The sequence below is a fragment of the Seriola lalandi genome, unplaced genomic scaffold (assembly GCF_002814215.2).
Source record: "Seriola lalandi dorsalis isolate HSWRI2012SDOR001 ecotype SW California unplaced genomic scaffold, Sedor1 jcf7180002054688, whole genome shotgun sequence".
Lineage (NCBI taxonomy): Eukaryota > Metazoa > Chordata > Actinopteri > Carangiformes > Carangidae > Seriola > Seriola lalandi.
In genome coordinates this window covers 1,909,365-1,936,472 of record NW_019525241.1, presented here as the reverse complement: position 1 = coordinate 1,936,472, position 27,108 = coordinate 1,909,365, and the positions used below count along the sequence as shown (strand labels likewise).

The 27,108-nt window shown below is 42.7% G+C and overlaps 1 protein-coding gene across 1 annotated transcript; it reads right to left on the bottom strand.

The window, feature by feature from the left end:
* Positions 1 to 2,196: 2,196 nt before the first annotated feature.
* Positions 2,197 to 23,804, bottom strand: lrig3 (leucine-rich repeats and immunoglobulin-like domains 3). The gene is made up of 19 exons (XM_023423019.2): positions 23,339 to 23,804; positions 19,098 to 19,169; positions 18,925 to 18,999; positions 11,912 to 12,046; positions 11,563 to 11,706; positions 11,145 to 11,288; positions 10,916 to 11,059; positions 9,092 to 9,235; positions 7,088 to 7,168; positions 6,928 to 6,999; positions 6,320 to 6,391; positions 5,457 to 5,620; positions 4,788 to 5,123; positions 4,421 to 4,702; positions 3,832 to 4,308; positions 3,574 to 3,732; positions 3,339 to 3,479; positions 2,935 to 3,189; positions 2,197 to 2,847 (listed from the first exon to the last, which is right to left on the bottom strand). Exons 1-19 carry the CDS (start codon positions 23,533 to 23,535, stop codon positions 2,603 to 2,605), a joined length of 3,339 nt encoding a protein of 1,112 aa, XP_023278787.1. The 5' UTR covers positions 23,536 to 23,804; the 3' UTR covers positions 2,197 to 2,602.
* Between the last annotated feature and the right edge of the window lie 3,304 nt (positions 23,805 to 27,108).

The window sequence follows — 27,108 nt, the reverse complement described above, 5'->3', positions numbered from 1 at the left end:
GATCTCACATGCATCACCAGCTCTTCATACATCATTTTGACCACACAAAGGTTTGAAAATTTACTTCCAAACAATACAATGTGTCAGTCCTATAAATATCACCACATTGTGTTGGACGAGAAGTGCAATCAAAATCCACTGAGTTTATCATTCATCACTTGCAGGCCCCACTTATCCATCCTGGAGGGTCAGGTTTGTTGGACACAGTTTCTACTCTGACTCAACACGACTCCACACTGAGATAAGGTCATTAAGCAGAAGTGGACTGGGCCCTTGAATGTTGCCTCAGCAGCGGCAGCAGCAGCTGTTTCCCAGGTGTTTGGATGTGTGTGGCTCCACCATCTTGTCTTAATCGCAACCTCCTCAAAGAACTGGCAAGACTTCCAACAAACCCCCTCATTCCTTTACAGTGGGGTAAAGACATACAAACCAGCACAGCATAGCCAACAGCCAGGTGTACTTTAACATTAGTCAGCCAGACGGATGGGAGAGAAATAACACATCCTAGGAAAGCAAATCTCATCATCAGCATTTCCATACACAAACTGAGAGGAGTCAGATCCAAACACAGACCTTATGCTGTACATGCTTTATAACAAAACAAAGTCCATTTTACTGCTTTTCACTCCACTTCATTTCATGTTGCCAGATTGAATGCAAGACTGAAACAAACAGCCTTCAATAGGGGATCTGACTATATCCCCTCAACCCTGCAGGCACCACCATCGTGAATCTGCCATTTCATAAACACAGCTCCTCTGTGGCAGACAGCGAGCCGCAAGACGCTTTCCAAGTGCAAGTTTCAACAGCTAGCCCGGTGCACAAGCACACCTTTTTCCCTCATGTTGAAGAGGAGAGGCCTGAAACAACAAACCGCCAGGCGAGAAGGGCTGGGGGATCAGGGAGGGGGAGGGGGGTGAGTCATCCAGCAAACAGACAGTCTAGTTTGGACTAAGGAATATTGTACCAGACTATTCCAACAGGAAGTTTGTGTTTAACTAGGTTATAAGTATCATTTAATTATTAGCATCTACATCAATAGAATCATTATTAATGACAGTGGTTGCAGCCGTAACATAGGTCGTGGCTGCAGGAGTAACATTAGTATTATTATATGAGATAGTAGTACAGGAAACAGGAATACTAGTTGTATGTTAACTGCAATAATGTTAATAGTAACAGTATGTGTAGTGGCAATAATGAAAGGATAAGTTTGGGTGTTTTATTCTGTCTAAATGCAATACTTACATCTGTAAGTACACTGTGAGGGTTAGTGGGTGCTGTAGTTGTTCATCCTGTCAGTACTGGCCCTGATTCGGCCCCTAATGAGACTCCAACAAAAGAGAAAGGGGACAAAACCTGATGCTCTTCTCCTTTTGAGCAAAACTGCAGTATAATGCTGAGCAGAAGCTAATTTTAGGCTTTAGCTATCAGAGTTCACACGAATAGGGAATGTAGTTCTAAAAAAAAAAAAAACTCAGGCCGCTAACATGTCAAAAGGACTGTGGACCTTGTAGCACATCTCTTCCACACTTTGCACTAGTAGGGGATTTCACTGCCTGTACGAATAGGACGAATGTGAGCAATGACTCTTTCGACGTACCTATCTGCAGTATTGCATTTAAGACAGCCACTATACCTACTATTACTACTTCTACTGCCAATGATGCTAATATTACTACCACTATTCCTTCTACTACTAATCTCTCAGCTACTTTTACTTCTGCTAGTAGCTAGTTGCTAGTAGTTGTGGTAGCTCCAGATATAGCGAACTACTGCAGTGAGCTAACATTAGCAGTAACAGAGACAACTGTAGGAAAAGACAGATAGTAATTAGCTATAGTAGTAGTGTTGGCAATGGTAGTAGTAGTGATAATAGTTATAGTGTTAGAACTTGTTGATTCATTAGAAATAATTGAGTCTATTATCTTTCACATAGCTAGCATACGCGTATGCACCTTGCAAATCAGGTTAGCAAGCGTCGGTACAAGACGAAGGTCTTCCAAGTGATTTTTGAATACAGAAAGAGATTCTGCAGTTTAGTAACTCCTTCCACCACCAAGGGACCACACAGGAGAAGTGTTTGGCAGTCTGTGGTTCTGCTCTACAGACCAGTGTTTGATCCCCTCCACGAGCTCCAACACATCTCCTGCATGATAAAGACGGTAACATCACTGAAGACTCGTAGCACTGAAGTGAATGTAGCAGCACACATTAAGGTGTTTTTTTATTGTTAACATATGTGCAAAATGTTGCTTCATTCAAAGCTGGAATAACTGAATAGGCAGGGCGCAAAATACTCATACACAAAAGGTAAGCAAAAATAATGGAATCTGTTTATATACAATTTACAAAATATAATAAACTTTATATAAAAAAATGTATATATTCATCTATATTATTAAACTGAAGCCATGTCTTTAAAGAACAGCTAATATAAACAGTTAATATGCTCCTTGTCATTCCTGCAGGAACATCAAATTGTCCATTACATTCACTCGTTGCACATTTGAGGAGTCCTTTATTGCAGAAGTGTCCATTCAGTGAGGTAGAAGTTTTCATTTTTGGTTGTCCAAGAGCAAACAGGAGCTCAGTCACTCGACTAAGTGCTCGTTCTACGTTGTGGCAAAGGATCAGTCCTGCTGTTGTCGAACGGCTGTTCATAAACGCTGTTGCTCTGCTCCGATGCCGAGTCCTTTGCGAGATTATTCTCCTCCTGGTCTGAATCAATGTCCGGGGCAGTGTATGGGTTCTCATGCAGGGTTATTCCGTTATGCGTCACTGACGGTGGGCCAAAGCCTGTGTACAGGTCCTGCTGAGGCCTCCAGGGAGCTTTCCCGAATGTTCCTACGTGAGACAGATACGACAAGAATTCAGACCAAAGCATGGATAAAATCTGGAAACCTTCGGAAAACCGATTAACTTCAGACCTACCCATGAAGGTGTTGCAGGGAGAAAGGCACTCATGCGGTCGGCCGTAGTCGTTCACATCTCCCTCCTCCACAGATGGTCGGTGGTCGTTCTGCTGGTGTGAGGGGACGTGATGGAGATTGGCATTGGGGAGCTGCATCAGGACTGTGGAGGAGCATAGGTCAAAAGGCTCAGACAGGAAGTAGTCCCTCCTTTTGGAGCTTGTCAGACTGCCGCTGTAGGAGTCAATGCAGACGGGCCGTTGGTCGATGGAACAGCCTGAGAGTAAAAAATGGAAACTATTAGTTCTTTAGTGCAAAAGACAAATTCTAGAGATAACACATGTACCTTATGTGGCTTTGGGCATAAAGTTCTTTATCAACAACAGATTAATGATCAAAGGAGTTGACTAAACCAGCTGTACAGACCTGTGTAGACCTCTGATGGGTCAGTGGGGTACATGTTGTCTCGGCGAAGCAGCGAGCCTATTGGACCTTGATAATGGCAGAGCATAGGATCGATGGATGCCTCCATGTCTGTTTCACTTCCTGTGTCCAGCTGACAAAGACCTGTATGCGTGAATGAACAGCGTCATGTATAAATAATGTGATGCTGCAGAAGGGTTATAATTTATGACTACAAAAGAAAGGGCAGGTGTCTTACCGTTCATGTCTTTAGGTTGCAGGTAGAAGCCGCTAATTGACGATGGCATGTACTGGTGACTGCTGCCGCTCTCTGATGGGATGTAGCCGTCCTGGCGGTCTGCCAGGGTGCCCTGGGAGGACAGATAGCTGGGAATATCGGCAGGCAGGTTGGTCTCATCTGGAGCACAAGGACATCAAGTTATATCACGCACTTTCATTAGTATAGTTCCCAGATTCCCAAAGCGAAAAAGGTCAACTCCAACCATCATGACCTCACCTGTGTTGGTGACGCTGCAGTCCTCGTTCCGTCGTCGGGTGTGGTAGATGATGACCACCCAAACCAGTGAAGTGCCCACCACGCAGCACACCACCGCTATGATAACGATTCCCACTGTGGTCCACCCATCATCGTCCGATCCCGCCCCGCCTACCATGCCAACACCCACGCCTCCCTGCACGCCAGGGTCACAGTTGGGGTTGGATATGACTGCCAGTCGAACGTTGCCCCTCTCTGTTCCCAGCGCATTGGACATCTCACAGGTGTACTTCCCTGCGTCGGCCTCGGCTGCATCAACGATGATGAGGAGCTGGTTGGCGGCTGCGAAAAAGTGTCGCTCGGTCACAACCAGGGGGCTGTCGTCTTTGGTCCAGTTCAGCCTGGGGGGAGGGCTGCCGCCGGCAATGCACTGGAGGACAGCGGTTTCACCCTTGGCCACAGTGCGATCCATGAGGGGCCGCAGGAAGGAGGGTGTTTCTGTCAGAGGGAAGGAAGCCACAAAAAATTCATTATTGGTACGAAAAACGAGATAGTAGCAGTTTATATTATATTCCTTTTGACTTTCCACCATGGCAGCGCCATTTCTCACCTAGAACAGTTAGCGTAGCATTAGCAGAGATTGCTCCAGCTGTGTTCTGAGCTGTGCAGCTGTAAACACCGATGTCCTCAGTCTTGACATCCACTATGAAAAAGACGTCATCCTCCGGCATGACGTGCATGCGGCGTTCGCGGGCGGCAGGAAAATCTGTCCCTCCGTCTTTCTGCCATGCAATCTGTGGGGAAGGGTGACCCACGGCGGCACACTCCAGCCTGGCTGTTGCTCCAGCACGGATACTCAAGTCCATGGGCATCTTGGTGAAGGAAGGGAGCACTGGAAATGGGAAAGGTTTACTTTAAAGACCTCGTATATAAAGACAGATGCCAAACAGCTGTTTTTTTTCCCATCCCATACTTACTGTTGACAGTGAGCCTGGCCTTGGTTGAATAGGACGACCCAAAGTGGTTGGAGATGACACATTGGTACTTTCCCTCACTGGAGAACTCCACGTTGCGTAGCTGCAGGGTGGTCGTATACTCAGTCACCTCCGTCTCGCCTCCTGCCCCCCCTTGCACTCGCAGGTGGGCCTGGTTGTGGATCTCTGCGTCGTTCAGGGCCTCATTGTCTTTCTTCCAGGCGAAGGTCATGGGTGAGTCGCTGGAGCTCGCCGCAGAGCAGACGAACGTCACATTGGTGCCCTTGAGGGCCGACTGGGTCTCCGGCTGAACGGTGATCTGAGGCTTTGGGAAATCATCTAGGAAAAACAAGAGTGAATGTTTAGAATATAATCTACACTGAACTGAATTATTTTCTACTTAATTCTCTCACAGTAACCAGGAAAGCTGAAAACTTCATGTGGTAAATTTCCATAACTTTCCCTACATGAGACTCTTTAGTTCGTTCGGGAGTCATTGAGGAAAATACTGAACAATCTGGGTCACTTTGTAAATGGAAAACCTGCCTTGGATAAATTCTGGAGGCATTACGGTATATGGTTTTGTGTGTGTGTGTGTGTGTGTGTGTGTGTATGTGTGTGTGTATGTGTGTGTGTATAAAGGTGTTACACCAAGTTAAACGCATCGCTCACCACACACAAACTCATCCTGGTTGACGGCAAACACGCTCCTGCCCTTCAGCATCTGCGGGTGGGCGCAGCTGGCATTGACGCAGGGCAGGAAGGTTTGTTCTGCCACCCAGACGGGAAGCCACTTCAGCTGGCAGTCGCACAGCAGGCTGGAGGTGTTCAGACGCCTGCAAGGAGGGTGGGGGGGGGAGATATCAGACACACTGAGTCCACTCTGCAGTAAAATCATTTCAAATGGTTGGTTGTCCGATTCTGTTTTCCTCTAAGGCATTTAGATGATTTAGAGAATTATATTATCACATGAATCAGCTGTGGCTAATGCAGAAAATAGACAAACTGAAGGACAAACTATTCACTTTTATTGCTTTATACGCCCTGAGAAGACTGTCTGTGTAGTAAATATGAAGCTGGAGCCAGCAGCCAGTTAGTTAAGCAGAGCACAAGAAGTGGAAACAGGGGGAAACAAGGAGCCTCCATAAGTGTGAAACAATTTATGTTTTTTCTTTGCGGGGGAACTATTTCTTGATTTTCTGTTAGCAAGAAACTGGAAACGATATTTCCTGAACTATTCTCCCTGAAAACATTACTCCCATGTAAACTGTGCTTGAAAGAGTACACCAGCAATGTGTCTGTAATTTGTCTTACACACAATCCATTAAGTCATGTAACATGTAAGACTGACTTTTGATTGACTAACCTTCAGTTGAAGGAGACAAAGGAAAACTGTGAACCTGTTATTAACATTGAAGTAAGTGCTGTTTGGTGCTGACTTTCCCAGCAGACTGTAATGAGTTTCACCTGGTGCTCTGTCCCACATCAGCACTAATTCACTAACTTAAACTGTCCTTGAACATGAGCACACTTACAGCTCCTGCAGGTTCTTCATCTGGGAGAAGGCGTTCGCTTGGATGGACATGATGGCGTTGTTACTCAAATCTCTGCGGAGCGAGGAGAAAAGAAATTAGGACGGTTACGATCCGCGGAGAAAGACGCAGCTATTTTCCTGCCAACATCAGCCGTGTGGAGAGAAGGCTACGAAAAAAAAAAAAACTTCAATGGAGAGAAGAAAAAGAAGGTCTGGGCTCCAGAACAATAAAACTCTGGGCAGCAGTTTGCTGTGTTAATCATGAGAGGCCCAAGTCTGGGCTGCTATGAGCTCTGGCAGCGGCTGGGAAAAAACTCTAATTAGAATCAAATGCAGCTGTTGTGCACACACTCACTCTCACACACACACACACACACACACACACAATCCTTTCCACTTGCCCTGGTGATCGATACAGTCTGGCACACATGTAAAGATGCTAATGGCAGAGTTTTTTCTGGATTCCACATCAAAGCCGGGGAATGGGAGAAGACAGTTTGGGTGCATGGCTCTTAACAAACAAGCCCCTGTGTCTCAGTGTGATTCATCCTGCTTTAGTTTACAGCTCGCACTTTTGGAAACAATCAGTGAAACATGAGGCCGACTCACAGGTGCTGCAGCGCATCCAGGCCAGAGAAAGACTTCTTGGTCACCGAGCGGATCTGGTTCCCCTGCAGAAATCTGGGGAAATGACAAAGCGTCTGATCAGCTTCGGACATGACTTTATCTCATCGTTTTCAAACATGACCGATTGTGGACATGAACTCACAGTTTTTTCAGCTTGTCCAAAGCAGAGAAAGGTCCATTCATGTCCTCGATCGTCCAGGAGATTTCATTATTCTGGAGATCCCTTTAAGAGGAAACAAAGACAGACCGCATTGTAAAAAAAAAAAAAAAAATCCACACCCAGAAAACAACTGTGCTTGCGATGTTAATAAAACTTTATCCGGCTTTACATTTCATAAGGGGGGAGGGGTGTTTAAGACTTTAAAACTATATTCAAGGCGGCTCCATTCCTTACAGGAAGTTCCTTCCCGGCCTTTGTGGCACTTTTTAAAGTCTGCGATGGTTTTTCTGTGTTACATAGGGGGAAAAAAAGTTTTACAAGGAAGTGCTGCGATGTAACATGTGTGCTGCATTTGAAACTCAATGTGTGGTGACAAATATATATGTGAGTTACCCTCAAAAGGGAATGTTGCCTCTGATCCAAGGTTATTATCGTTAACTAAAACTAAAGAAAAACAACGCAGACTAGATGTTAAAAACCATTTTCGTTAACTGAAAAAAAAAGAAAGAAAAGAAAGACAAAACCAACTAAAACAAAACAAAATATATTTAGAAAATATGTTTAGTTTTCGTCCTTGTCAGTTTATTTCATACATATGTTGGGCATTTTGGTGCCTTCCCAGCTGATTGGCTCTCAGTGTACGACCAGTACATGTGCAAGTGTCCAAAACATTCACTGTATTAATGATGTCAAGTATTTTGTCGTTAATTAACTACAGTGATGAGCCATAGAGCTGTTGGACAGTTGAAGCTGCATCTAATTCTAACACTCAAACTAACTAAACTAGTAGACCTGCAATGAAGTAAAAATAAAAACTAATGAAAATTAAATACCATAAATCTTTGATGAATCTGAGATATTTCAGTTTTTTGGTCTTGAACTCCACTCAAACGACCTCATTCACTGCTTCTGCTTTAGCTGCTGATTTCCCAGAATGCCTTTCAGCTGACAGCTATTTTCTGGTATGAAAGCCTGTATATCTTAGAGCCTAGTTATAATGTGTTTACCGAACAGAGATTTACACATCATTAAAATGAAACTGGTTGCACCACACTAACTAGTAACAATACGGAGGCTCTACAAACAAATCCTCTTGCTCTTTGATTTTGAGGGAATGACACCAAGCCCTGATTATAACTGTTGATGTTCACTGAACATTTTTTTGCTATTAAACTGTGGCTGCTAGAGAAAACATGGAGACATTTATCCTGCTATCCACACGAGGGAAAATACACCAAACAACTAAATACACAGTGTTAGAATCAAAAAGCCAAGAATTTCCCAGAGAAATTGCCTCCTTTGATCCTTCGGCTGCTCTAATGCTTTCAAACTGTTATTTTCCTCCTCGGCATGCCTGGTTATGGCTGATTGAGATTGAGGAAGGGTGTGTGTATGTGTGTGTATGTGGGAGGGGGGTTGGGGGGGAGGGGTTCGAAGCCCTGAAGCAATCCATGTCCACCTAGCTGCACACCTGCCCTACGGTGACCTCAGCAGCACAGCTCACATTTGGTTCCAGTTAAAGTAACCAGGGGAAACGTTACAGAGCCTCTCTGTGGGAAAGGGGGAGGGAGGAAGGGGAGGGGTGGGGGGTTGTTGAGGTCGAGGTTGTGCATTTTTTTTATGTGTGTGGACAGACCTCAACACACTTAATCTATCTCACATCCCCAAAACAAATCAGGCAGGATATTTCCAGTCACCAACAGATTCGTAGGTACATTTGATGTTATTACACAAAGCATCTGAAACCTGAAGCTTCAAACGAGTCCAAGGAATCACTCATTTTCTAGTTTTCTCTGATCCTAATTTTCAACATTTTTTACAGAATTAAAGGGAGACTTTATTTTGATATGGTTTTGTTTGGTATTGTGGTCTTTTAACTTATTGTTGGGGTATGTAGTTTATGATAAGTCACGATAATGAGGATGTGTGACCAGTGCTCTAATGAATTAGATGCCACTTTGTGTTAAAAAGCTGAGTTTAACTTACAGCATCTGCAGGTTGGAGAGGCCACGGAAAGCTCCGTCTGCAATGAAGCTCACACGGTTGTTCCCGAGATGGAGCTCGTCCAGCAGGCTGAGGCCTACAAAGCTGGATTCCTCCAGTCTGGACAGGTGGTTGGAGGAGAGGTTACTGTAGGACAGATACAGAAAAAACAACAACATGAGAATAGGTGTCCAAGAAGCCTGGAAATCACACAAATTCAAATATACACAATAATCACCATCTCAAACCTCATCCAGTATCATGCTGTTTACATGTCACACAGTTTGTCACATTTCTCACCTCTATGCCTCCAGAACAATAAACTGGTTCCAAAGTCCCTTTTAAAGGTCCCATATTGTATAAAGGTAGATGTCCATGTGTTGTTTGATAATAAAGCAGGTCTATGTTCTATATTAATACTGTGAAAGTATCAAAGCGCTCAGTCCACAGAGAAATGCACACAGCCTGTATTCAGAAACTGAGCCTTAAAAAGAGCTGTCAGGACTTCTGTAACTTTGTGATGTTACAACTATACAGTCACCGCCCTCAGCTATGCTGAGTGTCTACCTGAAATCAGCTATATTTTTATTGGATCACTCAGAAAACAGTCAGCCAATCAGAAGAGAGGCTCAGAGCCTCTTCTCTTCTGATGAGCTGACTGACCTGTTGTTACTAGAGCTCCAGAGAGAAGCCTGAGAGAGGAGATGTAAAACTATATTGAGATGGTTTTGGGTTCTTCAAACCACAAATAAATCTTCACAAAAAAAAAAAAAAAACACTAGAAAAGTGTAAAATATGGGACCTTTAAAATTCACATATTTAATCTAAAAAGTTTATACAGATAGCTGTCTCTACAAATGAGGAGGGTCCGGTTGAGGACACACAGCTTTATGCAGTCTACAGTTGTTTTGTTTCATGTTTACACATTTATGAAATCACCAAACTTAAATGTCTGGAAATAGAAAAAAAATTCCTTGACTTATCTACAGTCTGTGACTGTGATTTCATTTCATGATAACCTCTATTCTAAGTGAGTCGGAGAAGATTTAGCAAAGAAACAGAAATCGTAAACCAAACAGTTGTGAACAACGAGCTTTTTAAGTAAACTCAGATGAGAACACATCAGATAGCAGGTCACGCTCCCAGCCGACACACGGCTTGTTTACTCTCAGGTTCATGTGATAAGAGCGAGAGAAACACGGGGGGAAAAGAACAACAACCTATCTGTGAAAAAAAAAAAACGCTGCAGACACTGCAAACACAGCACTGACCGCTGCTGTAAACAACAGCCACAACAAAGGAAATCCAATCTGCTTCCTGGAAACTGTGTTGATGAGCAATCGGGAAATCATGTCTGAAGTCTGAAGGGTTACGTCACATTTCAAGAGGAAACTGGAACTAATATTTTAATCTTCAGATTTTCTGAAAGGAAAAATAAGTTTGACTTCCGGAGGCTGATGTTTTGTCTCAAGTGACAGCAGAGCAGGAAAGAGGATAAGGGGGTGTGTAATATTTTGGCAGTGCTTTCATGTTGGCACTGACTGGCAGCGCATAAGAGACACTGCTTTGTCTGTGTGTGTGTGTGTGTGTGTGTGTGTGTGTGTGTGTGTGTGTGTGTGTGTGTGTGTGTACATGGGGTTTGGCGATGGGAGGAACTGGAGTGTGAGGAAGGGCAGGCGGGAGTGCCAGAGAGGAGGAGAGGGCAACACGGAAGTGTTGGGAGTTCAGAGTGTGAATGGAAAGTGAGGAGGGGATAACGAGGGGTGGGGGTGGGGGGGACAAGGGTGGAGAGGGAGGTGGAGGAGAAAAAAAAAAAAGCGGACTCACAGCTCACTGAGTTTCTGGCAGAACTCCCAGGCGTCAGGTCGGATCCTGCTGATGGCGTTGTGGCCGAGGTGGAGCTGCTGCAGAGTCAGCAGGCCGTACAGCCAGCCCTTACTCACCTCCGTCAGGTTGTTGTAGTCCAGCTGCCTGCAGGCCCACACACACAAAATCAGACTTTATACTACATCTGGAAGAAGCAAACTTGACGCGCATCGTTTGTAAAGTTCCTTACAGGACTTCCATGTTGCTGAGGCCCCAGAAGGCTCCGTCCATCAGGCGATTGAGGCCGTTTCTCTGTATCTTGAGGGAGCGAAGAGCGTGCAGACCGTGGAACGTTAGGCCCTCCACCCTGCGGACCCTGTTCCTGCTCAACTCTCTGAAACACGCACAGCACACGCAGCGTCAGAACATAAGCAAGGACAACTCAAAATGGAGGAAAGAGAAGTGAACTGTAGAGTTTGGACTTCAGGGCCTGTCTCTAAGTACGTGAAAAAAATATTAAAACTTGTTTAATAGACAAGTTAACTGAACTTTCATTTGGGTATATTACTCATCAGTTCCCTCCCATCATTTAGAAGTGAAGTGAAGATCATGGCATAAGATGCAAAATTATGATTTGAAATGCAAACGTGCGAATGCAGCAAACTCACAGATGCTGGAGGTTGGGCAGCTGGAAGATCTTGGCGGGGATGGTGGAGAGGCGGTTGCGGTTGAGCCGGAGAACCTGCAGACTGCTGGACAGGTTGGTGAAACAGCCCGTCTCCAGCGATGAGATCCGATTGTTGTTGAGGAACCTGAGACAGAGATTTTAAGGTTGGTTTTGACATGTGAAGTCAGATGAAAAATATAGGCAGTAAAAGGCATTTTTTCATGTCGTGATAAAAGCACTGGTTTGTTGTGGGCTCCTGCACATGATTAAAGCCACTAATACAGAAATATTCTCCTTCAGATGCTTAACTAACCAATTAAAAATGCACAAACAGAATGGTGGACACTCACAGGTTCTTGAGGGGCAGAGCAGGGAAGGAGTTGGCCTTTATATCCACGATGTTGTTGTTGCTAAGGTCGAGCGTTTCCAGGGCGAGGAAGGGCCCGAGCTGCTCCACAGAGATCCTGGTGATCCTGTTGTTTGCTCTGAAAACACAGACAGCATCGCTCCAATAAATGACAAAAATACTGTGTATTTGACTAGTGGCACACACCAATTTCACATTTCCACTTATGCAAACAGTCGAGTCCCTCAATTAACCTGAGGTATTAAATAATGACAAACTCTCACGCGCTTGTGAAGCTAAAACTTACCACCCAATGTGAAACTGTCATAGTTTTTTTTCTCCTGCTGATGCTGCACATCTCACAAATCGGTCAGTGTGATCAATGCGACTGCTCCTCGCACCGAGTCCAAACAACCTTTCGCTTCAGAGATGTGTTATTTTGTTTATAAGGTAATTACTAACAAGGTATTTAAAAAAGTAACCTGCCAATTACTTGGCTGATGAATACCATTCCCTCAGTGAAAGCATGCCTCGGCAGAGGCCAGCAATTTCCTGAGCTGCACGCCTCCTAAATTGCAGTGCAGGGACTGCTTAGTTATAAACAGAGTCTATACAGTGCCCTCTTTGTGTATGAGACTCGGCAGCAGAGAGAGAGAGTTGGGGTGGGGGGCGCACAAATTCCCTCCAATGCACCAGACTACAGACCTCGTTTTCAGTATTCATGCCGATGGTTACAGTCCCCCTCCAGCTACACCTTAGTGACCAGAGAGATGTTAGTTTTTCTGACTCTTTTTCCAACAGCGCTTGAAGAAAACACTGCGGACAGTTTTATAATATGGGTTTAATTTAGGATGTGGTTTCATTAATATTTGATTGTTTGAATCTGTCAGTCAACTGAGCCTCAGTGCAGACGGCGGTGGAGGCCATGAGTCAATCAGCAAGAATTCATCGTCAGCTATTTTGATTTTCACTGATTAATTGTTTGAACTAAACATTCCCGTGTTTCAGCCTCAGTTTAGACGATTTACATCATAAACTGATAATATTTGGGTTTGATTGTTGATGATTGGAGTAAACCAGTTAATTGAAGAAATCAACTTTTCAGGCATTTCTCACAATCTTTTGATATTTTATAAACGAAACTAGAAAACTCTCTCGGGCTCTGAGCCTCTCTTCTGATTGGCTGACTGTTTTCTGAGCGATCGAATACAAATATAGCAGATTTCGGGTAAACACGAAACCAAATCCTGTAAGGTTGGATGGTGGGTCCAGGTGGGCGGGCCTTGGAGCATGACTGAGAGCAGTGACATCACAAAGTTACAGAAGTCCTGACAGCTGGTTTTAAGGCTCAGTTTCTGAATACAGGCTGTGTGCATTTCTCTGTGGACTGAGGCTTTGACACTTTCACTACATTAATATAGAACTGAGACCTGGTGTTTTTAACACGATGCATATCAGGTATGATGACCTGTCTGTTTACACCCACCTTGGCTCTCACTGACTCTGCTGTTTAGTCTGATCTCAGATTTTGTTTTCCCTCTGTCTACCTGAGGGTGAGAGACAGCGTGGCACCACACCACTGTGAAATCGAGATGTCTCACCTATTCAAAAGACTGAGTGTGATAACACTGAGACAGCTCTCACCCACTTTACACGTGTTGACTGCTGGTGCATATATCGTACATAGACGTAGGGGTTCTCCATCTTTAAAGTACAGCACGTTTAGGCAAAACCTTCTGATCCAAACATACAGAAGATCAGATCCACCAGTCAAAACAGATCCAAAATGGCTGGCAGCCTGCAGAGTTTGGCAGGACTGTGGGGCAACGCTGGAATAAAACCGGCCAGCGCATGTCTCAGTGCTGAGGGCTTGAGTCAAACTTGGTGCTGTGCCAGGGACATACGGTGGGTTGGGGGGCTGGCAGAGTGGGGGTGGGGGCAGCAGCTACAATAAGTGTCAAGCTTTCCCCAAATTACAGGAATTTGAGATTTTATGATGCACTGAACCGGCTGAATGAATTTGAATACAATCGAATCATTGCAGGATTTGGTGAACACAGTCTTCAACTTCATTTGTTTCTGCATAACTTTTCCTCTCTTCTACATTCAGAAAATATGCTTAAAACGTCACAAATATACATTGGCTCATTGTCTGCAATGAAAATGGCACAGGCAGCTCTTTTGTTTGGAGATTTGCAGAGGGCTTTCCACGCACCACAGCCCCCAGGTCCCAAACAAAAGCACTGCACACCACCTGTATCTCAGTTTTCATGTTCCCCTGACTGGTCGCTGAGAGAAGGAGGGCCTCCCGGGGAGAGAGAACCAGTCTTTCCAGTTTTTCTTAGGGGGGAGAGTGGAGCCAAGGAGAGAGGCTGCTGTTAACTTCCTGCCTGAGAACGAGGAGATGGACCCTGAAGTTTGTCTTCCAGAAACCTGGCCAAGTAATTATTCCATTATCAGCCCTCTCAGATACATTCTGCAATGAAAAATATTTTCCACAGTGCACCTTAGAAACTTAACCATGAACTAACTGTATGTAACTGCATGGCCAGACAGCTCCCTCTAATCTCAACATCTGCACTCAGTGAGTACTCCTCACACACACAAACACTTCAACTCCACACTCTTCAAATTTGTTCATCCAGTTTGCAAGCAGATAACGTGATTATGGAGTCATTACGGCTGCGGTTGCGGAGCTTTGCTGCTGTTAGTGGAAGTCAATAGAAGGCCAAGCATGTGTCAATAACAGCCCGAGGCATTGATAAAATATGTAGTCCTTCTTAAACGGAGACAAGCAGCAGACAGGTACTTAATAAATGCTGCTGAGCCAGTGATCCCAACCACAGAGAGCATGTTACCGAAAGCTTCATCCAACGTAATAAGAGCGGATACAGCCTTTTCTTTTTTATTAGTACACTGATATGATGAGGGTTTCACACAAGCACATACCTGCCAGCAACAGACCACATTCACACACTCAACAGTTTTGTTGTTATGTAGAATCCTGTGATACAGCATGAGGTTGTTGTTGTTGTTGAGCTTTTAATGGGGGAAGTTCTTTAACTGGAAAGTTGCTTTTAATAAAACTGTCTTGCTCGTGTGTGTGTGTCTGTGTGTGTGTGTGTGTGTGTGTGTGTGTGTGGTATTTCCTACTGGAAAAAGAACAAGAGTTTTGAGGAGCCATCTGATGACTCCCCCTCTCTGCTGCGGCGCCTGTAATGAAAATCAGGGCTGGGACGCCATATTAAACCCTGCACATATCTCACTGTTGATCATCCTAACACGACGGTTCGCTGTCGGAGTGGAGAGAAGCACGGATCGTATTATATGTGAACTGAAGGACCTTTATGTGCAATGAGAGAGGAGCTGTAAAACACATCAGATTATGGTGGTTATTTAAAGTACAAAAATGTATTTACATTGGAATTTTTTTTTATTTTTCTTTGTTAGTACTGGGGTGTTTCTGCACTGCAGCTCTCAGAGATCACTTGTCAATCAAACGGTGTGGGTGGGACTTGTCGTCATTTAATTTTCTCTTAATGACTACCTACCTGGTTCTTTTTCTTCACAGAACAAAAACTAAAAGCTGTCATGAGCTTGAACCTAGTGCTGAAACAATTGATCGATTAATGGATCAACTGAAAATTAGGGTTAGTTTAAGTCAATACTTGTTGGCTCAAGGTTCTAAAATGTCAAGATTTGCTGATTTTCTTTGTTATATCACTGTAAACTGAAAAACTGTGGGTTTTATACTGTTGGTTGGAAAAAAATGTTTTAACAGATTTTTTAACAGACTAAAAAATAAATTGATCAATCAAAAATAACCAGAAAATAAAAACAATATTCATCAGTTGCAGCCCGAGTTAAATCACTACTGGACACATATTTGCTCTAAAAATGTCATGGATTATTACTATAATGGCTACTGTTTTGGTTTGTAATTCTCATCTTCAACAGGATACCCATTTCCTCAGACGAAGAGGTTCGCCTCCTTATATCAGACCTGGAATCTCCAGGTCATTTGTTGAACCCCCCCTGAACACAGGCAGAGGGATTTAGCAGCGGTGGGGTTTACCCCCTCCATAAATTCCTGTGAAATTGTTCAATTAATTAAGATGATCACGACTCAATTACTACCAGCTGCAGGGTTATTGCCGTTTGTTTTTACTCGGAGCTGCGAGGTCAAAGGAGTCGGCGAGAGCTGCCGCTATGTCTGACTGGCTGTTTGAATAAGTGGTATCCGATACCCCGAGGTCTTTTTTTTTCTTTACTACCCTCCCAGCTCGGAGAAACTGAAGGAGGGAGAGAAATTCTGGAAAAATGTTCCACTGGAGGGAAAAATCACACTACGCCACTTAATCTGAAGGAAAGAGGGCAGCAGCCAACACCAGCAGTGTGAGTGAGAGCAAGTGTGGATGTCAGTTTCTGCTTCTTCTTCCACTGCTTTCTACTCATTTGAAACACAGCATGCTCCTTGACTTCACCAGTTGACACGGTTTAAAGGCAAAAAAGATTTCTGTATTCACTTCACTTTAACAGGGATGAAAAAGGCTTTACAGGAAGTTTTTCCTGTTACTCAATTCAAAACTCCAGTTATTTCACGTTACCAAGTTTTTGAATAAACACAACTTTTGAATTGCTAAACTTTGAATGGCAAATGTGAAACTTAAAATCTAAATCTAAATGTCATTCACTTTCTTTTTCATAAATGACACTGATATCAGCGTTTTTTTTCAGGAGTAGCATGTTAACAAGCTTGTAGCTATTAGCAAGAACAGCTAGTTAACACTGTGTCTGAAATCATTCTCTTACTACTTACAGCCTTTTGAAGCTAGCAGTGGCTAATGTTTGCTAACGCTATCAAAGTTTAGGTAGACAAATCTTTTCTCCTTGTGCTTTTGTTAAACTGTACTTTTATATTTATCATCATCCTACAACTATCAACTGTGGTTCAGCAAAGGTTACGTCGCTTTACATATTGTTCAATGACACCAAGCAATTCAGGGAAATCAGGTAGCTAGCATAAATTAGCATTGGCTATCACACAAACTACACACTTCCTGTCTTACTCCCTGTCCCTTTGCTTAATACATGTTGTTCATTAGCTTTGTGTGTCGTGTTATTCTGTTCTGTACTTAGTAAAAATTCAATCTGGAGTGTGTTAAGGAAGAGTTCACAATTACGGCACAACTTTCAGTAAACCAAACTGAACAACATCCTCAAATCAAATCAAGAAATTATGGTTTGGAGAAAGTCTGGAATTTAAAAGCGAATCAATGCAGGAACTCTGCACTTTATTAAAGAGTTGTTCAAGGGCACTTGGACACCACAGATAGCAGTTGAAAATTATCAAGTGACCTCTTTCTAACCATTAGGGGAACAATGCAGCCATTCACGCCAGGTGTTTTTTTTGTACGTGGAACCAATAATGAAGAAAACAATACTTTTTACTTGGTTAAATCAGATATATCATGTGTTCCAAGGTCTACCTCAAATAATAACAGTCAAATATAACAGCTGAGGCATAAAAAGCTGCTTTAAATAAAACGACCATCTTGCGAATCTTCCTCTGCTGAAACTTATAGCTCGAGGTGACACTCATGCGCTAAACGTGCAAACAAATTGTTGATGGCTGCGAGCCCTGCGGCTGCCGCACAGCGTCGTGTCAGGGCTTGATGAGGAATACGCCACATCCAGCCAGACAACAGATACATTCTTCCACAATAACTTCATGTTGCTTGGTTTTGGAGAGGCACGCCACAGAAAACAAACAAAACTGTTGAGATTTCACACACTAATATCTGAAGTTGCTCTGAAAGCAGAGTCTTCTGGTTAAAGTCTGACTGGGATGAAACATGAAAATGGTTTCGGATGGTTTGTACTGAATTTTATCTGCAGGATAGTGATCCTGAGAGAACAACAGTCAAGGATGAAATGGCGCACGGAGCACCTAAGGGGACAGGGGGGAAAAAAAAAAAACTTGTGGGGAAAAAAACTTCTTTTGAGTTTCTGGTGTGCACGTGAAAGTTTTTCTGGTCATGTAAATTCCGGTTCCAGAGTTGTCAAAGGCTCATCTCGACAGAATGGCAGCATAGGTGAATTTACATGGAGCCCCAAAGGGGACATGGGGGAAAAAAATTGTGGGGAAAAAACAATCTGAGTTTCTGGTGCGCACCAGAAAGTTTTGCGTGCGCACGTGAAAGTTACGCTTGCTCACAAGAAAGTTCCGCATGCGCATGTTAAAGTAGGCTTATATATGGGAGGCCGATTAGGGTGAAACACCATGAACGTGTGCACATACACATCAAATTAATCACATACAAAATGAAAACTTTACATACACACCAAAAACATGCATTTACACACCCCAGCATCTTAACACAGCATGATATAGGCTGCTTGCGTGTGTTAATGTACTGACTTATGGATCCATAAGGGCTCATTGCGTTGGCACTGAGCTTTCTTGTGTGCACGCGAAAGTTTCTGGTGCCTAAAAAGTTTTTTTTCCCATGTCGCCTTAGGGCCTCCGTATCTTTAAGATAGACCAAGGTGTTAAGAGAAACTGCCTTATGTCCAGATTGACCAGCGTTCCCATAACAGAACCATGTAATGGTCCTTCCAACCTCAAACACACAAATCACCAAATTTGGATTTTTGTCATTTTACATGACAGGTTTTCTTTCCTTCCAGCGTCATGTCCCTGCCTCCAGGTTAAAAATACACCACCAGAAGCAAAAGCCACCAAAAAAAACCTTTCCATTTCTGTTGATGGCATTTGTCTTCGAACACGTGACCCGTCTGGGGCCGGCTGCCATGTCTCTGACTGGCCCGTCTGGGAACCGGCTCAGCCAAAAGGGTTGCTCTCTAAAGGGAATGAAGGGTGGTGGTGGGGGGGTTTGGACCACTTCTCAGCTCACGATTTTAACCAGCAGTGACAACCCTGGCGGAGGATTACAATCCAGACACTCAGGAGAGTCCGGAGAGGTGTTAATCAGAATAAAGAAGGTGTTTACTTACAGAATTAGTGTCGTGATGTTTGAAGCATAAGGGCCCAAGTCAGGTACTGCCTCCAGTTCATTGTTGTTCAGTTTTCTGTGTGCAACAACAGTGAAAAGAAAGGTTTGTAAGATGTAAGACAGTGATGGAAGCTCTTCTCTTAGATCCTCCATGAGAACACAGGGCAAACTTACATTTCACTTAGATGTTGCAGTTTGGAAAACAAAGTGCCGTCAAGCACCTGCAATTTGTTATGGCTCAGGTCCCTGTGAGAGAAAAAAAAAAGAAAAAAGTTAGGGAAAAGTATACACCATGGACCCTATTTTTCAACTGCTGCAGTCTTCCATCTGGGTCTACACACCAAACGTAATTACATACAAATTCTCTGTGTTATTGTGTCTCAACACTGTGAACGGAGGAAGTCGATCAAAGAAAGTCACTGTAATTAAACTGCAAGGTTCAGAGAAATGTTGCAAGATTGACGGTGATGAAATTAAAAGGAAAAAATAAGCTGAGATGAGATTTATTACTGACACAAAGTCAAACAGAGAAACCTGACACTGTCACCTGAAGTCCACTGTCATTGTCTTTTTTTTTTTTTTAACAAACTCTTTGACTGGGTGTGACTTTGGTTTCAAAGTGCATTAAACTTCAGGATAAACCTTGTCAAAGTACTCTTCTCTGAGGTCTTCATGAGAGACACCAGAGCCCGTCTCAGCCTGAACTGAGTAACATCAGAAAGCAACAGAAGAACTTCCAAAACAAACTGCTTTCACATTCAAGCCCAAAAAAGGTTATTATGGGGTTTTAAGTTAAAGGTCTAGTCTTGGCTTTCCACCCCTTCCTTATAACAGAGAAGTAGGACCATGCCAAAACAGCTCACTTCATATCCAGGCCTCTGCTGAGAAGCCAAAACAGACAAGCTGATAAGTTATTGAGGGGCGAGATTCTTTTGTGCTTAAAGGAGGGAAGTCATTAAAAGTGCTGGAGTTCAGGTTTCAGTTCTCAGTCCAGACCTCATTTCTGGTGTCTGGACTTTCCCCTTATAACTTTAATATATAAAAATCTTCAAACCAAATCTAACCGAATTATAACATGCACTTTTATTTATATTTGTATATGTTATATTCATTTTCTGCCTTGCACTTAATGCATTTTGAAGTATTTCATTGAAGCACAGGACCTCTAGCTATCGATGTATTGATTAGTCATTACTTGTGCATTGATTTTGAATGGTTTATATCAGAACTCCTTTAAGATTTTGCACATCTTTAGACCTCATCCTTTGTACATTTAGAGGGATGTGTATGTCGGTTGGTTGTTGCCTGTTATAGTCTTGCGTAGTACTTGATTAGCTCTGGTTTGTGTCTTGATTTTGTCTGATCCCCCCTTTGGATCTGTGCCTGACTCAAACTTGACTGAGTCTGGTCCTGGACTCGACTGAGGCAGTCTTGGCTGCAGCTCACTGGGGGTGAGAGTCTTGTTTTTGCTCCCTGTTTTGAAAAGGAGACTGAAAACCAGCTCAAGGAGTCTGGCAAGCGGAGCCTCGTGCGCCATAAAGTGGTGGAGTTATTGATGCTGCTGCGCACGATCAACGCTGTGGTGCCAGACACTTCTCTTTTTCTTTTTTTTTTTTTACACCCCACTCACCCCCTACCCCTCCTCCCTCTCCTTACCTCCCTCATCTGGAACCCATCAAGGAGCTCCGGGAGGAGGGGAAGAACCTAACAACTGGTAATGTATTCACAATGCCGGGAAAAGCGAGAGGGACGCCTTTCATACATCTGAAACACCCCTGTCGAATTTTCTGGGGCCTGTTTTTGTTCTTTGGTGGAAAGTTTCATGAACCACTCAACCAGAGTTTTACTTGCTCCGCTAAAGCCACCAACCCCCCCTCTTCCTTCTCCTTTTCTTTCCAAGCACGCAGCTGTGTGTTGTTGTTGTGATTCCAGCGCTGGGGGCCATATGGGAAAGGTGTCCTATCATACTCCCTAGATAAACCCTGAGTAGCCCTGACACTTCCACTTCCCTCACAAAGCAGCCTCTGAGCAGAGCCAGATAACATACAGAGCTGCGTACAGGCTTCAGCCTGTATCTGCTGCTCTGGTGACTTTCTTATCAGGGACTGAAAAGTGAATGAATGAGCTTCTCTTTAGGCTGAGAGCTGTCATTAATGCTTTGGATTATGATAACAATGGGCCAGAGCAGCAGATTTTCAAATGAAGGTCCATAAATGTTTTTCAGAGGCAGGAAGAAATCTAATTGGTTGAGTTACACCACCTTCCTGGATGGAGCCAAAGATTTTTTTTTTAAAACGGCATGTGAGCTAAACAGCAAAGAGCAAAGTTTGCCAAAAGCATAAATAGAAGTGTGTACATGTCTTTTTAATTAATGATGTTTGGAAGGGAGGAATGATAAACTGAAGCTTGCTGGCTTACAGCTACTAGCTACAGTAGCTAGTTAAATCGTCTGATGTAAATTAGCATTAGCTATAAAGAACTAGAATTCCTGGTCGAAATCTACCTCTTTTTGTACTTTCTTGTCGTTTTCATTTGGCATTAATGTTAGCTGGTCAAATAATTGAAGTTCTTTAACTTGGAAAAAAAAAGTTTGTTTGTAAAACTTCAATTCTCAAGGGACACAACTGTTTATGTTCCTATTTTGAAATAAGCAAACCCCTAAAATTCAAGGCTAACCTGGAATTTAACGGTACATTAGCATTGGCTAAGATTCCTAATATCGTCTACCTCCTCTGTTACTTCCTGCCTTCTTCACTGAGCATTGATGTTACAAAATACATGCAGTTCTTTAACTATAAAAACCATCAGATTTCTCTGATAAATGTTTGTAAAACTATCAAAGGAGTCAGTATACACCCTGCTGAAAGAAACTGTTGTTACAGGTATCTCTGCGTACTTATTTTAAAACTAAGTGGCGTAGTGTTTTGATGAACATATTGTTTTTAAGATGAAACTACTTCCATGTCTCTCTCTTAAACCGTAAAAAGTGAAAAAGCATTAAATCTTTAGCCTGTTTCCCTGATAGTCATGGCTTAATCCTTCCCCTTCGTGCTCCTCTTGTTTCTCTCCTTCCCCCTTTTCTTGCTGTGAGTTTGTTTCAAACTAATCCTACACGCTCCTCCTTAATCAGGACCATCGCTGGCTCTGGAGTTGCTAATTCAGCAGAAATAATGGGGTGCTGGAAAACAAAGGGTCGGGTGGTTTAAGGGGTTTAAGATGTGCTGGAGAGCCACTCGTAAATTAGCATGCCAGAGTGAAAAGAATTTTTCCCCCCATGTGGAACTTTTTTTTTTTTTTTTCATTTTCTTTGGAGGGCCGGCCTCGGTTATGAGGCTCAGGCTGGGTCTGTTTTCTCTGGCAACGTCAAGTTTCCAGAGCAGCACATTTTAGAAAGAGAAAAACTAAACTCAACAGCTTCAACCAGGCACTGAATCAAGCTCTATCGCCTAACACAGGACAATAAAAACCAAGCACTCCATCTTAACGCAGGGCAATAAAAATCCCGTAAGAATAATTATCTGTAAAGCAGAACACACTGAGGACCAAGCCATTAAGATTGTGTTTGGTATCTCAGCTCCAGCAGGCTTCAGGCCGAGCTCAGCCCCGTTTCATCTCATGGACATATTACTTTAGGAAACTGTCCAGTGCTGCATCTGATTTATGCTTTTATGGCTTCGAAGGCCTCCAGGTCTGTGAAGCTGAAATCTGAAGACTGAACCAACACTTGAAGGCACCAACTTCAATCACTGCAACTGTGGCTGCAACCACACTGTCAAAGCAATCGAGACGTTATGGGCGACTGTGAGTGAGGAAACCTGATAGGAAACTGGGTTTACAAACCACTAATAGCGTTGTTATTACCCCTACAATTACACATACTAGCACCATTACTACTGCTACAACCAACTACAGTGATTCACAGGGAAACCTCCTTCCAGCGGAGGACCTGCACTGGAGGCCACACTTGAATAAAGAGGTTTGGAGGAGCTGACAAAAGCACATTGATGTGTAAAAACACACATTGTGCTTCCCTGCTGGTCTTCAGAGGGACCAACACACCGAAGAGACACACAACTAGATTAATGACTGGGTGTTAAGGAGGAGGTGAGGCAAAGATAAGACTTTCCTGATGCTCCTCAACTTCACCCTGTAACTTCACGTGAAGCAGGAAAGTTTTTACTGACTGAACCAAATCAAAGCAACTTAGTCAATCAAGTGTTTTCCTTCTGCAACACCAGATCCCTTATGTGGTTTACAACCCGTCCCGTTTTCACCACGACGGGAATGTAAATCATCCCATCTGAAGGAAAACAGTAAACTAAACCTCCTCAAAGGGGAGAGGTGTGAAGGGTTCGTGAAATAAAGATGGTCAATGACAGTTATAAGATAAACAAAGTCTCTTTAACTGGACTCACAGTTGAACTGTCCATTCCGGGATCGTGTCTGGAATTTGGCCCCTTTTCATCCGACTGCAATCCACCAGCTCCCCAAAACACGCGCAGGGAGGGGGGCACGTCCCCGTGTTAGCACCAGATCCAGGCTGCAGAGTCAAAACCAGCAGAAAAACCACGACAAACCCCGCAGAGCTGCGAGGCTGCGTAGGGGAGCACATTTTTTTTTTCTTCCTCCTGACCACACGAAGAGAACACCCCTGTGTAGTTCAATCTTCAATCCAAAGTGAGAAATCACCAAAATAAAAAAGAAAAATCCCAAATCTGACGGTTTATCACCACAGTCGGTCCTTATATCCAGTCCCGTGTTGTTGTGCGGGTCGTAGGTGTGAGACAGAAAAGAAAAACGCTCTTCTGAAACTCGTCCATTCCTGTGGAGAAACTTTTAGTGCCGTGCGCCTCGCTGCTGCCGCTGCTGCTGTTGGGGCAACTGGTGCGGAGCAGGATCCCCACAGCGCAGCGTGAGCACACACCAGAGGTATGTGGAGGGCGGGACCACAGGGGTGACTGGGAAATGTAGTCCTCAATGTTGCCATATTGTTAATCCCTGCAGTTTCGGGATTAGATTTGCAAAGAGTGTGTTCTGTTTGTTGCACTTACATTACACATTTTTTTTTACTTCTTTTTCTCCTGTTTGTCTGACAGATTTAGATTTCACAATAAACACTGTTGTAATCTGGAAAACATCATTTTTCGCCAGAATGTGAAATGATGTAAAAGGTGTGAGAGTTTCCCTCAGCTGAAACAGTATGTTGTATTCAGAATAAGCTTTTACCAGCTACAGTAATACTGCTTACATTTTGATTTATCAATAATTGAAAATAAATGAAAAATATTATTCCTGTACATTAACGCCTTTAATATAAGATATTAATATTTAAAGAGACGGTCATTAAGATATTCATGAAATCAAACCCTGTTTTTGATGCTATTTATGGCCATTTTGTAACAACCTTTTGATATAGTGGTTCTCATTAGTAATTAGTGATGGATCCGTCTCCTCGCTGGAGTCATTCAAAACATAGGTTTGTTAGGTTGCACTGTAAACAGATACACCAGTTGGTCGTCTGTTGTATTTCTGACAGAGGAGCTGCTCCAGATGTGTTGGCTGTAGTATTATACCAAACTTTCTGTTACCATGGTAACTGCAAATCAACCAGGACTAAAACTTAAAGTAAAATTTGAACTTTAAAGAGAAAAATTAGAACTGAACTAAAAATTCATGAGAGATTAATCAGCCAGTCGTTTTCTTGATTAACTGACTAATCGTTTGCTCTATGAAATATCTGATAACAGTGGAAAATGCCCAAAGCTCAGACTGAAATATTTAAATTATGTGTTTTGTCTCACCAACACTGTAAAAAGACATTCTGGAACAAGTCAGTCTGTTATCAAAGACTCAAAAGAAAACTAGTAATATCCACATTTAGGAGCAGGAACTTGCACATTTTGCATTTTGACTTAGAAAACATTTTGTTTATTGATCGATTTCTGCTGATTACTTTTCTGCAGAGTATTTTCTGTAGTGGTCTTGTTAGTTTTACTTCAGTAAGTTTTAGCTTTGTTCGTCTGTACTGGTTGTTGTTACAGACTGACGTTGGTTAATTAAACCGTGACCTCTAACATTTGTGTCTCAAACTTTAATAAACCCACAAATTCTTTTGAAAACAGAAACATAGTTTTTAATTTTTTTATTTACATTTTATAAAAGAATAACAGGTTAATAGTTTTTTTGAAAGTAGCTTTAGTGATTTTCTAACACCAGTATTCAGTTGCAAAATAATTCATAAATATCGAGCTAATTAGAGGAAGGCTTTCAGCTTGTTGTAGGACACAAATCAACCTCATTCACCTTAAATGTAAAGTCACTAATAGAGGCTTTAATTGACATTCTGCCCCTGAAAGCCAAAAGATATTTTCTCATTTGCAATTTAAAAGGTGTGTGCTTTTTTCATTTCCACATTAAAGGCCCCTTCATGGGATATTCATGTCCTGACAGATGTGTCAGATTCCCCTCAGGCGAAGTGTTCAACAGTTTCCTGTTGACCAAGGTCATACTCTCACTGTCCGCTGGCGCTTCCTCCTCTCAGTGAGGACACAAGCTCATTAATGTGTTGACATGCAGATGAAAGTCAGACTGATCTTGATGGTAAGTGAATGAAATAACACATGTAAATGAGTCACTTTGTATGCTATGCTTGAAAGATGCAACACACACTCTGATAAGACATAGAGTGAGTGTCAAAAACAAAAAGGGCTCAACTTATCAATAGTCAACCCTGCTTAATTTATTTCATTTCTCAACATATAGACAGGTATGTTGAGGTGTGCAGGTTGAAATTAAAAAAATGCTATGACATTTTCAAACATTTAAGGAAACATTAATCACCAATTGGATTATCCCAGGTTTAAGTTTGTGTGTACAGTCTTTCCTACGTTCTTAGTAGCAACTTCAGGAATGTCTTAGTTAGAAGAAACTTTAGTAACATGTAAACTGGTTGTAACAGATGTTACAGTCCAGCTGCCCAGTCAACAAAAAGCTCACTGCAGCATTTAGAGCTAACAGAATCGTCTAAAATGCTGTATTAAACTTAGCGACACGCTCCTCTGTGAATGGCGGTCTCCCTTTGTTTAAAGCACACATGTAGAAATGTGTGCCAGTGTTTTTAGTATCCGAGATGTTATTCATATAGTGTAGAGTTAGTTGGAAATATCTGCTAACACTAGCTGCTAGGCTAATGCATTAAAGGTTGAGGTATTTTTTAAAAGAATAATTAAATAGCATTTTATTTGAACTTTTTTTTTTTACATTCTTTACATATTTAGCTACAATTAAACTCTGCAAGAATGAGTTTGAGTGGTCGAACACATAATTTAGTGACGTGTAACTAGGCTGAATTTGAACATATGAACAGCTGCTGCACCTGAACACTGAGGTGGTTTAAGTACATCTAACATCCTGTTGAAAAAAATAAGCATTCAGAGTGTATTTCATTTTGTGGAGCAGACATACGGTTCATTATGACTACACTGTTATTTCTTTATTAAGACCTTGGCTGCAGCGCTCTGATCACAGTTTAACTGGCTCCACCATATTAATGCACATGATCATTTGATGTAGCTGTGCTCAGAATACACATCTATATAATGCTCCATCCATCAGCAGACATCAGTTTAAAGCAAATACACATGCTGTGATGCAGGTTTTTTTTATTTTACAATGCAGGTGATTGGTGATAAGCGATGCTATTGTTTTCTGAAAGGTGTCTAGTGAGAGGTTTATTGCCTCTGTAACAGCTGCCCACAGGTGTGAGACTCGTCCTTTTGTCAGGTAGCGACTCATTTCTATTCAAATAGGGCAAATGGGGCAGCTACAACAAGGAAACCCACACATGCACATTGCACACACACACAACACATTCCTACTTAGTGATAAATGTTCTAACATTCAATCCTGTTGCTGCATCCGCTCCTGTCTTAACTCATCTGTAATTAACAGTTGTCAATAAATTGGATCGTGCCAGAAAAGAAATTGGGCCGCTGAGCAGCGTATCGATTCTACACTGATGAGCAGGGTTGAACAGGAAGGAGATCTGATGTAGTTTTCCTGAAAATGAATGAAAACTTTATTTCCATTTCCTGCTGTTACAGTTTGAAATGCCTCAATCTGATAAGAGCCGTGTGGTACGATTCCAGTTGGCTCGTCGGCTGTACACTGGCTGAAACATAATGAA